This window comes from Carassius auratus, chromosome 37 (genome assembly GCF_003368295.1).
Source record: "Carassius auratus strain Wakin chromosome 37, ASM336829v1, whole genome shotgun sequence".
Lineage (NCBI taxonomy): Eukaryota > Metazoa > Chordata > Actinopteri > Cypriniformes > Cyprinidae > Carassius > Carassius auratus.
This window is the reverse complement of record NC_039279.1, coordinates 16,825,670-16,838,144: the sequence shown is the minus strand read 5'-3', so window position 1 is coordinate 16,838,144 and position 12,475 is coordinate 16,825,670. Positions and strand designations below refer to the sequence as shown.

General features: G+C 34.9%; 1 protein-coding gene across 1 annotated transcript; it reads right to left on the bottom strand.

Moving 5' to 3' along the window:
- Positions 1 to 4,641: 4,641 nt before the first annotated feature.
- LOC113056396 (carbonic anhydrase 4-like) lies at positions 4,642 to 7,492 on the bottom strand. The gene is made up of 9 exons (XM_026223164.1): positions 7,386 to 7,492; positions 7,174 to 7,243; positions 6,995 to 7,021; positions 6,678 to 6,848; positions 5,906 to 6,057; positions 5,556 to 5,657; positions 5,363 to 5,435; positions 5,024 to 5,190; positions 4,642 to 4,906 (listed from the first exon to the last, which is right to left on the bottom strand). Exons 2-9 carry the CDS (start codon positions 7,241 to 7,243, stop codon positions 4,709 to 4,711), a joined length of 960 nt encoding a protein of 319 aa, XP_026078949.1. The 5' UTR covers positions 7,386 to 7,492; the 3' UTR covers positions 4,642 to 4,708.
- Between the last annotated feature and the right edge of the window lie 4,983 nt (positions 7,493 to 12,475).

The window sequence follows — 12,475 nt, the reverse complement described above, 5'->3', positions numbered from 1 at the left end:
AGAAACAAAATTATTCTTGCAGATCTCGATGCCTCCAATTAAATTAGTCGTTCGGGCACACTTTCTCTTTGTCGGGGTCTTCTTTGTGGATGTAACCATCTCCGAAGTTTGGACTGTGCGTCTGTTTGCCTCTAAATGTTACGGATTTTCCACATTTCTCTGTCTTTATCCCCATCAAATGTTACTATCGAGCCTCTGATATCTTACGGTCCAACTCGTCTGACGCCAGTCCAATACATTCTTCCTCGTCATCATCTTCGCTCAGTTGTAGATTAGGGATATTATACAGTCTTGTTATGCCGATTTCATCGTTGCTCAGATCGTCTTCAGAATCAGTGAGCACTTGTTTATAAGCATCCGGCTTGTCTTCAAGTACTTCAAAACATTTTCTGTGTAACGGCCATGGTTCAGCTCGTCTGCGTTCATCTTTGCGGTGTACATCTTCATTGAATTTCGATATCAGCTAGAGCCGGCCAGAGCGCTGCATACTAAGTAGCCACGATTCCCTCGGAGGGCGGGGGCAATAACAAAAGAAACAAAAGCCGGCTTAACCAGTATGGAAATACAGACAGACAATGAAACGCCCTTTACTGCGTGCTAGAATCTCCGACAAACAACCTGATTTCAACCTCAAAATGTACGCTTTTAAATATACCAATACTGCTATCTCAAACACGGAGAGGCTTCTTTGTGATCTCAACTAACAGATTCTGCAAAAAAACGAAAATCACCAATTTTGAAAAAAAAAACACTTCTTTCTCATTTTGCTTGAAAGTTGTGCTGCCGACTTTTGTCACTGGTTTCCGTGACGGGTCACGCACACACATATATAAATATATATATATATATATACACACACATATACATATACATATATATATATATATATATATATATATATATATATATATTAGTGGTGGGCCGTTATCAGCGTTAACGCGAGACTCTTATTGTGCGATAAAAAAAATATCTCCGCTAATCTATTGTAAAAGTTGGGTTAGGAGCTGGGTCTATACTAAGCAAGCTAAGATGACTTTCACCTTGATATTTTATATAACCGACTGGCTGAGGTCAGCCTAAAAAGATGCTCAGGACAGTTAACGAGCCACTGCTGCGCATCGTCATGAAAGCTTTTTTTTCACATGTTTTTACGCCTTACCGCTTGCCGATTTAAACATTAAAGCATCCAAACACAAGACGCGGAAAAGCTGAACAGAGTAGCTGGTTACTCGCCCACTGTGTTCAGTGCAGAGAGAGAGAGAGAGAGCCGGGTAACACGGACAGCGACACTGAACCGAGCTCTCTTCTCCGAAGAGAAAGGCGTCTTAAAACACTTGAACATCGAATTTGCTTATTTTTGCTCTTGTGCCGACAAATACATACAAAATATGTCAAAATATCTACCTTGGAAATTATGCTCGAAAAAACTGTCAGTTATTTCTTAAGTGAAAGTAAACAGTTGAGGGAAAAAATGGGATGTGTATTATATTGGATGCGTTCATCGTCTCTTAAAGTGACCGCGCCTAATTTAGCTACTGGCTGCTGTAATGTTCATCGAAGAAAATGAAAGAAAATCACTCACTGCTCTTGACTGAATTACTTTGTAGTTTTAACAGTCAAACCAAAAATTATTCAGACACCAGGTATATTTTTTTATATATATATAGCAAAACTGTAATACTATGAGAAATGTTGAATATGTCTGAATAAATGTAGGTTTGATTGTATATTTCATTTTTACATTGAAGACTATCCAGTGCTATTTTACATTTAATTATTTGGTTTCCGTAACTTGACACCTACAAACTTGAAAAAAACGTAAACATTAGTGTGAAACAGGCGTAAGGTTGTTTGCACCTTGTGCAATGTGGAATTAGTTTACAGCTTTTTCAAGCACTTTGTGATGCATTTTGGAAACAGGAGATGAGCCCCTTTTCTAATGCACCACCTAGCTTGATAAACCCCTTCTCAAAGACTTACTGTTTGTCAATTTTATTTGGGTAACATACATATTCTGAATGCCTTCGGCAGAATTCGAATGAGCCATTTTAATCTAGATTAATGAAAATTTGAAGTTCTTTTTGGAAAACTGGGAAGCCATTTCACCTGAACTAAAGAGGACAAGGACAACCCAAGTTGTTATCAGCGCTCAGTTCAGAAGCCTGCATCTCTGATGGTATGGGGTTGCATGAGTGTGTGTGGCATGGGCAGCTTACACATCTGGAAAGACACCATCAATGCTGAAATTTATATCCAAGTTCTAGGACATCATATGCTTCCATCCAGATATTGTCACTTTCAGGGAAGACCTTGCATTTTCCAACATGACAATGTCAGACCACATACTGCATCAATTACAACATCATGGCTGTGTAGAAGAAGGATCCGGGTACTGAAATGGTCAGCCTGCAGTCCAGATCTTTCACCCATAGAAAGCATTTGGAGCATCATAAAGAGGAAGATGCGACAAAGAAGACCTAAGACAGTTGAGCAACTAGATAAATACATACACATACATACACACAGTATATGTACACAAATACAAATAAAAGTTGCAACATTGTAAAAGAAAAGGTTAATGCCATTCTCAATAGTGAAAGAAAAAAAACGTAACTAAATAGTGCTATATGACTTATCCTTCAGTTACCGACAGTGTGAAACTACAAAAAATAAAAAATAAATAAAACAGCATTTAGACTGTATTCTAATGTATGTTCACAAGTATCTATGCAAAGTCTGGCTAACATTCATTAAAAACTAAAGCTATCAAATATAATCTTGTTTAACATAAATGTTCACGAATATTGTCTTCAAGACTCATATTAAACATAAAATACTCACAAGCAATGATTTCTGTAAGACAACAAAAAAGGATGAATGTAGATCACATCAGAAGTGGATTCTGCTGTAGTGATGGCCGATTCGTGAATGAATCGTTCAATTTAACCGGTTCTTTTTAGTGAACCGGTTGAACCAGTTCACCAAATCGAACTGAATCGTTTGAAACTGTTCACGTCTCCAATAAATTACGTCTTATTATAACTATATTTTATTTTGATTTTTTTTATTATTATTTTTTTTTTTTTGATTAATGTTTCCAATCTGTATATTGTATATAATGTATATAGGCCAAATGGGTTTTCAGGGAAGTTGGACAATAATTAAGACTCTAAAGACTCTTATGTTTAATAGGAATAAGGGATGATTTATGATATATCTGTACTGTATTTATAGTTAATGATGACAGATTCAGGAATTGAGTTTGTAGTAAACAGAACATGAACACGAGTAGAGCAGCTGATGAAACTGAACTGCAGCACGTGCCGGTTAGAGCGATTCTCGTTCTCGAGTCAAGAACCGGTTGCATCGGTTTTCGGATCATCAGTACACGCAACCGAGAATCGTTTCTGATGGACGTGTCCGAATTGAGAACCGATGATACTGCGCATGCGCGATTCAGCGTGAAGCCAACTGACTCACAGCATGTCTGAACCGAAGGGATTCTTTTGGTGATTGATTCTGATTCTGTACTAGTAATGTTATGAGCGAGGGGAATTTCGAGGGCTTTGATGAAGGGCAATCTGGCGAAACGTAAGTTAATTTAATAACAAATACATCGCAATGGATTATGTTTAGTAAGTGGATCATGGTTTCTGCGCTGATGACACCTAATTTATTTACTTTATATCTTCAAGACTTAAATCCTCATATGCACATTATTGCTGTTACTGTATTTAGGTGTTGTTGAAAAACTCAAATGTAAACTTTTCATGATTATGAGGTTTTAACTGACTAAAGTTATGATTACTGACTTTATATATTTGAATGTTTGATAGACGTGATGCCATTACGTCAAGCGTGAAAGAACCGATGAACCGGTTTTTTCAACCGGTTTATTGAATCGAACCGTCCGAAAGAACCGGTTCGCAGAAAAGAATCGAACTTCCCATCACTATTCTGCTGTCAGCATTTCAACATGTGCTGCATTTCTAACTCTCATGCTAGTAAAGGTTAAACATACACTCTTAACAAATACAACGCCTCCAGATGGAGGGAGAGGAAACTACTCCAGGAAACCTTTCCAGCACATTGGACCCTTTTTATTGGTCTTATGAAGTATTCTAATTTGTTGATATAGTGATTTGGTGGGTTTTTGTCAAATGTGAGCCAAAATCATCGCAATTAAAAGAACCAAAGACTGAACCTTCCTTTCAGTAGACATTCTAATTTATTGAGATTCACCTGTATATAGTGCATAAACAGAAATCATTTGGAGACATTTTATATTAAACAGCAAACATTTATTATTTTAAATGTAATAACTCAGTTTAAAACTAATCGTGTTTTACAATTTGAAAACAAATACTACTGAATTATCCAATATTGAATATAATGACATATGATTTCAAATGTTCTAAACTAAGAATTTGGGATTTAAAAAATGTATAATATATCCTAAGAACTGGTTATCCTCACATATAGCAACTTGTGCTTTTAAAAATATAGTAATAGAAACACAATTGGTAGAAAAAGAAACAGCTGTGTCATAAACTTCTTATTTACATTTAGTTTTTCATGTAACAAGATTCACAAGGGATCAAACAATATTTACAGATATCCTCAGTCAAGATCAAAAGCAAATCAAAGCGTACATCATTTTCAAGTGCAATAAATTAAATCATTTCATAAATGTGCACAAAGTGTATTTCTATAGCCAACACAAACTGGACAAGAGGAGTACTGTGATAACAGATAAAGTGGATGTGGCCGCTGATGAAGCTGCTGTTTGTTCCACCTGTGATGTCACAACTCTACCATTCAAGGGCTGAACTCCTCTGAAGCTGTTGGTGATCAGAACTGAAGCATCTGGATCTTTGAAAAAGACAGTAGTGCTAAAGCGGTTGATCTGTTTGGAGAAATAAAATAAATACGGTTACTTTTTTTTAAACTCAGAATATGAATAACATTGAATCAAATATATGATTTTCATGGATTATTGAACCATAGAGCTGTCTTTACTTACAAAGTTGTGACTGACTTTGACGGGCTCTTTAAACACGGTCCAAACCACAGCTTCATTACAGCTGGGTGTAGTTAGGGAGCCTTGATAACGGTAATATTTGGTCCTGTCCACACCTTCAATCAGACTGTTCAGTGTGGTTTGATTCATGATATCTGTGGTTGTATCACCTAAATATACAAATAAAATAAAATCAGTAGGGTGTCATAAAACAACTTGGCTCTCTTTAGTTATGTGTTGTTAAATCATATTGGTGAACAGAGATTAACCAAATCCACCAATATTTGAGAATTCACTCAAAAAATAAATAAGTAAATAAAACCTGACAAATATGTTTTTCACCTGAATTGGGGATGCTTGTCAAAAATGATGTAAGGACATCCCAGCTTTTTGTTTTGTTCACTTCACTGGTTCCCTGTTGTTAAAAGAAAAAAAAATAGTAATAAAATAAAAAGCCTGTGTGTGTGCACAACTAAGCCATGAATATACTTTTAGGTTTGCGTTTCTTTCAGGATATAATAAATGACATGCTCACCTCTATGAAAAATCCAAGAACAGCCAATGCTGAGCTGTCTTTGGCAGCTAGAGCAGCTGACACACTCCCGTTGTATTTTGAATGAACATTTACAATGTGCAGCTATGAGACATGAAAGAACACAAACACTTAAAAATAAAGATTTTTATCGACATCAATGGTACCACAAAGAAGATTTAACATCCATGGAACCTTCCCTTTGTACAGTACAAAAGGTTCTTTATAGTGAAAAAAAAATTCTTCAGATTTTTTACATTTACTTTAGACTTTGAATAAAAAAAAAACAGATCTATCTCAACACAATATTTGATAATAGAGTACATTTCCAGGGAAAATTCATTCATTCATACCTCCATTGGGTATTGTTTGCCATCCACGGTGTGTTCGGAGCCAGGTGAGGAGCTGCCGTTACCCCAGTGGAGATGGAATTGTTTAGTGTTGTAAACACCTGGAAGACCCCCTCCTTGCACTGACATTTTCTCATCATCCAGGTTAACCACCACTGTGAAGACAATGGACATATTATGGCAAATTTACAAGAAGAGCTTTCTCAGTCTCTGTTTAATGCTGTGCAGAAATAGTATTTACACTGCAAATACAATGGCGCACTTTGGGTGCAGAGGTGGGTAGAGCAGGCTTAATTTAGTTTGGCTTTTATGCAACATCGCATCTTCATATTGAGTTTTAAGCAGGCACAGAGCAGCCTTAACTCATCTGTTAAAAGAAAAATATGATATACACTGATGCTGAGCATCACAGATGATTGATCTGCACTCCATTGCCGTACACCTACTTTTGCCAGTCTAAGTTTCTATTATATATTCTTCTGTTGTCTAAGAGTATATCACCTTCATCTCTTTGCTAGCTCACACTTTTGAACTTCTCTGTGCAACCTTTTTTATTGTGAAACTTCTCGTTACCTATCCTTAACGATTGGTTTTCTAAGTAGACATTCCTCATATAAGTCACTGAATAAGGGATTGCTGAAAGATTTTAGCAATTATATTTTGTAAAGACAAACAAATCCTGAGAAACAATCAAGTTAATTCTGCAAAATGTGAATTGCAATAAATGCAAGTAATATTAGAAAATGCAGGTTCCCAAGCGTGCAGTGATCCTTACTGGATTCGCCGGAGTTTAATATTGACATGAAGGTGGAGCTGTCATCAAAACCATTAAAGTTAAAGGAAGTCAGGTTAGGATTGCCCTGAACACTTGCAGTCACGATATTAATGGGAGATTGCATGGATCCATTGCAATATTTAGGGGCAATCTTGGGCCAGGTGGTAAAATCTATTACAAACAGATAAATACATAAATCACTTCACAACAAGTTTTTAATAAATTAATATTTTTAATAAAAAATGTATATCAAGTTTTATGTTGATTTAGGCTGCAACAAAAATTATAAATAAAATAAATGAATTAATCACACTTACTGCATTCTGCCTTGTGATAGCACCATTCTGTTTACAGTGAAATTACAATATTAATAAATATAAACAAATTAAACACTTTTAAAGAGCATTTAGTGCCTTCTTTAACAGGATCATGCAAAATAAAAATAAAAACGATATTATTCACTGCGTAAATTAAGTTCAACTTCAGTTAAACTCACCCACTGAAGCATCCGCACTGTGGACGGTGGGACACAGAAGAGCAGCAAAAATGACCAGCAAGACAACCATCTACATTAAAAATAAATAAATTAATTAAAGTATAATCATTAACAGCAGAAAGCAATACTGGATTTTATGTTATCATACAAGTTGGCATAATTAATTTAAATGACATGAGAAATGCGATCAATAATGTGTAGTCTGGTCTCACCTCTCTGACTTGATTCAACTGTCTGCAGGGAGGAATGTGATGAGTTATTGGCTTCACTCTCCCCTTTAGTACTCTTCACTGCTCACCTGTAATGGGTGTGTCACTTCAGTTCATCTGCTGATGATAAACGACATTCCTATCGAACGCTCACGTCACATTAGGCGTCGTTTATCTTCGGAGATTTCTTACGAATTCATGGCAGTAGCTTTGATGTAATCTTATCGCCTTTTTAACGTCTCAGCATCAGATCGGTCAGATTCTCTAAAACTCTTGTGATGGAGGGTGAAGACGAAGTAGTCTACACTACACTGCGCTTTCCCCTACCAGCCATCAAAATGAGTCGAAATAACTTTCATTATTAGCCATCGACCTTCAAATGTTTATTTTAAAATAGTAAATAAATAAATAAATAAATAAATAAATAAATAAATAAATAAATAAATAAATTCTGGGTGCTTTTAAAAACAAGAATTCCTTAGTAGCCTAGTGGAACAACCCAAAAAGAACCAACCATAATTAGGTTTAATTAGATATAGGCTAATTCTAAATTTAACTGCCAGTGTCGTTATAAAAAAGGAATGTATGATATGACATTTTTCAAAAAAAAAAAAAAAAATCATTCTTCCGTATCATGCAAAGGCGGAATAATATAAACAGAAACCATTAGCCTCTATTGTTACTGTCAATCATCCCCATTCTTCTTTAGAGGTTATTTTAAAGGGCGTTCACATTATCACGCGTGTTCGGCATCAGCTGATTTAAATTTATATCCACCAAAAAAGTCACTATCCAACCCCCTTTCATTAGAAAACGTCATTATTTTACGAGGTGGCATGCGCTTTTTAGGGGAAAAATATGTAAATAAAATTTAAATATAGAGCCTAAGCATGAAGGACAACAGAAAGGTTAGGGACTTAAATATATCGAACAAATTCATACGAATCAGCTAATCCTTAAAAAGGAGGAGACGGTCTAATAATAAGTAAGTAAGGATAATTTGGGAAGGCTATACATTACCATACCACTTATGGCTTTTATATGACTAATGAGATACATAATAACCTAATTAAATAGCTTAAGAAGCCTATACAAAAAGAGGTTTACTTTCTCAGGGAAATAACCATAGTGTCATAGCTTCTGTGTACACAATCCTTTAGCAGTAATTACAGTCGCTCTTTTTAAGGATAGGCACACAATCCCACAACACAAATGTGCCCCACCTCAGCCAGATAAATTATATAATATAATTTCACTTATATTCATGTTCAGACTCATGCTGGGATGTTCCTTGAAACTGACTTTATAGAATGATCCATGATGCCACCAATGACATACTGCCTCTATACAATTACTTAAAATTACATCTAATTCGACAGAGCAATTGACACCGATTTAAAAGTATGCTGATGTGATTTTTCTTTTTTTTAGGCAACATACACTGAACAAAATTATAAACACAACACTTTTGTTTTTGCCCCCACTTTTCATGAGCTGAACTCAAAAGATCTAACACTTTTTCAATGTACACGAAAGGCCTATTTCTCTCAAGTGTTGTGTTTTTAATTTTGGTCAGTGAATAAACCACAAGGACATCATTAAATTCTAGTAACGTTTTATCAATGCCTGGCTCCTTTACGAAGGCTCTTAAAAAAACACAATAATAATAAAATCAAATAAAATAAAATGTAAAATTCGAAATAAATGTTATGCTTTTTATAAATTTGAATGCATTTCTTTAAAAAGCCAGCCCAGGATGAAGAGGAGATAAAAGTTTCTTTCCATGGGTGTAACACATGACTTCAGCTCTGAGTAACTCTATCTTTATCAGTTTGATCTGTTTTAGTCTATTGATTAAATCCGTCGGATGACTAAAAACTATTTAAAAAGTTACATAATACTTTTGTGAGCTGCCTATCTGCTGCACTACCTCTGCTTACCCGACTTTTAGTCTACATTTATTTTACTGTTACCTCTCAGGTTTTTCTGGTTAGCATTATCCCATTAGCTCTTCTTGAAGATGCTGTGACTCTCACCATCTGATTTTGTCTCTCCCTTTTTTAATGCAAACAACAAATAAATCCCAAATACTTCATAATGTTATACAAATATTGTGAATGTGAAATGTTCTTCCATTTTCCTTGTCTGTTTCATACCACAGCTCAAAACAGTCTCTGGGGTTTGGTTGTGTTTGGTTCCTTTTTCTTTTAGATGGAAAATTAAAAAATGACATATAAAGGAATACTGTGCCCACTGAGCAATTGCTACAAGTTGTTCACTGTTAGACACACACACACACACACACACATATATATAATATACTTATTCAGCCTATGCAGCACTTTACAAATGCTGAAAATGTATTATTTATTATCATAAAAGTTTCTTTGTATCTTTGTTCCTAGATTGATTTCACGTCTTCAGGTTGACCTGTTTTTGTTTTTGTTTTTCATGACTGATACTTAAGTTTAGGTTTATATTTTAAATGTAATGTAACGTTCATGGAGGTGGTGTAGAGTTTTATGCAATTAAATCCTTCATTTGTCCTATTTGTGCTATTATAAGTAAACATGCTTCCTCAGAGAGACACATATTATATATATATATATACAGTTGGGGCACTGAAGCCCCAACTGCTCCCTGGACGCCGCAGCATAAATGGCTGCCCACTGCTCCGGGTGTGTGTTCACTGCTCTGTGTGTGTGTTCACTGCTCTGTGTGTGTGCACTTTGGATGGGTTAAATGCAGGGCACGAATTCTGAGTATGGGTCACCATACCTTCACTTTCACTTTGGTTAATTTAGGTATTTCTACAAGAAAGTGTCCCTGGAAGAACAGAAATGAGAATCCATGTTCTTTAACCAATTTATTTTAATGAGAGTCATGAAAACAAAAATAAGTTTTTGAAACTCGAGATGCAGTGCATTTTTGTAGGGCTGTGACTTTTAATGATCTGTATCAATATTATAAGGGTTCCTTCTCTGAGCAAGATTTGTCATGGGGTCATTTTACATTTATATTTTATTACAAAAAAAGGATGGATAATGAAATTATACTGATTATATTAACTATATCAAATTTACATGATCCATTATTCTTAAAAAAAAAAAAAATTGAAGTTCTTAATCATTGTTTCCCTGTATTCTGTTTATTGTTAGGTTGTAAAAAAAAAAAAAAACATCTAGCTATTTCTATCATAGCCAAGTGCTTAAAAAAAACAACAAATAGTTTTGTAAGATGAAGTTATGTAAGCTAAGTTTTTTTTCCCTCTCTCTCTTTGTCTTCTCTTTCATTCTCTTCATTCCGCGTGTATATGCTCATACAGAAGGAAAAAGATCATGTGCTTTCTGTCTTTAATTTGCACAATGGAGGGGAGGTTTTAAGTGACCCATAAATATGTTTGCGGGTGTGCGACTCATCATTAAACTGTAGCTTATTCAACTAGTCTCGCAGTGTTCTCCACAACTGGCACTCTTGATAAATAAGTGTGAAAAAAACTGGATTTGCTGTTCATCCTATTTGTCTTTCATTAAAGAAAATTTTATGAAAATTTGCTCACCCTAAGGGCATCCAAGATGTAGATGAGCTAACATTCTAGATTAGTTTATTTCTCCATCTGAGCATATTTAAAATTACATCTCTTGCTCACCAATGGATGCTGTCAGAATGAGAGTCCAAACAGCTGATAAAAACATCCACAAGCTGTGTGTTTGTAATCAATAAAGCAATGCATCATAATGATGTTTTTTTAACTGCAATGCATCATAATGATGTTTAATTATTTACAATTTTAATAATTTAATAATAAATAAATAAATAAACCAACAAACAAACAATTTCATTTTTTTTCTCAGTCTGGCTGAGCTGACGTTTGTATGTTTAGTTGGTCAACTAGCTAAAAATCCAACCAGCTAACCAACTCTTTTTTTTAGTAGGGTAAACATATCGAATGCCATATCCATAAAACTAGATAGTCCTTGCTATAATCTTTATAATCTTTCTGTCCTAGGATATAATAAAATACATCAATAATGTACCAATATAAAGAAAAATGCATGGCTTTTTCTGACTTACAATGAGTAAAATGAATGTTTTGTATTTAAACTACATGCATAATTTTCGGATTGGGGCTCCTGATTGGTCAGGTGCTGTAGGACTGCATACATTTCAAATGAACAGTCACATGCGGTTGAGAGCAGTGGAAGAATAGACCACGCGATTGTTTTGCATTTATATGTTGTCATAGGAAATGTGTTGGAAGCCTTAGCAGCTAAAAAAAAAAAAAAAAAAAAAAAAAAACTAAAACTAAAACTAAAAGTCACAAGGAGCTGACCTGGAAAATGATATGACAACATTCATCATTTTACTGATCGCACTGATTTAGCAGAGGCGCGTGTGTATGTGGTAACATGTTCAAATCACAAGGGCTCTGCACCTGCTGCCAAAGGAATTTGGTTCAGATGTGTAGTGTTCTTTAAGAGATGAGTGTGATAAGAGACAATGACACAGGAAACAGAGTGTTGAAAGAGGGAGGAATATAGGGGAGATGGAGGCTAGAAAACATGACGGTAATATGACAACAAGATAAAACAACTGATATAGGCTACACATCACCTGAGCAGAAAACTCATGTGGACTTGTCAATCAAGCAATGTTATGTAAGCAGATATGAGATTATGAAACATACAGATTCCCCTCTGTAGGCTAGAGACTGGTGATGCGTTTAAAGTCTTTATTTAAAAAAATCTATATATTTTCCTTTTATAACAACGCATACATACATACATACATACATACATATATATATATATATATATATATATATATATATATGACATTTTACTCTCTTCTAAGCACTAATGTCATGTTTAGTTCCTGTTTATTTATTTATTGTGTGTGTGTGTGTGTGTGTCTGTTTGTTTGTTTGTTTTATTTGCAATAATAACATTACAAATGTTTGATGCCAGCATAAAAACCAGGAAATAGAAAAAGGAACAAAACACAAAAAGGACACAAGTGCACTTAGTAATTAATACTTTTATAAACATTTTTCTTGGGCTATACTACTCCAATTAGTGAAAGTTTGTATTCTA

What these genes read in the sequence shown, in the direction of transcription:
- LOC113056396 (XM_026223164.1), bottom strand. Translation starts at nt 7,243, where the DNA reads ATGGTTGTCTTGCTGGTCATTTTTGCTGCTCTTCTGTGTCCCACCGTC. An exon ending in CAGTGCGGATGCTTCAGTGG is followed by an intron (nt 7,022 to 7,173) that starts GTGAGTTTAACT and finishes CACTGTAAACAG; the next exon opens with AATGGTGCTATCACAAGGCA. An exon ending in TTCTTGGATTTTTCATAGAG is followed by an intron (nt 5,436 to 5,555) that starts GTGAGCATGTCA and finishes TTTTAACAACAG; the next exon opens with GGAACCAGTGAAGTGAACAA.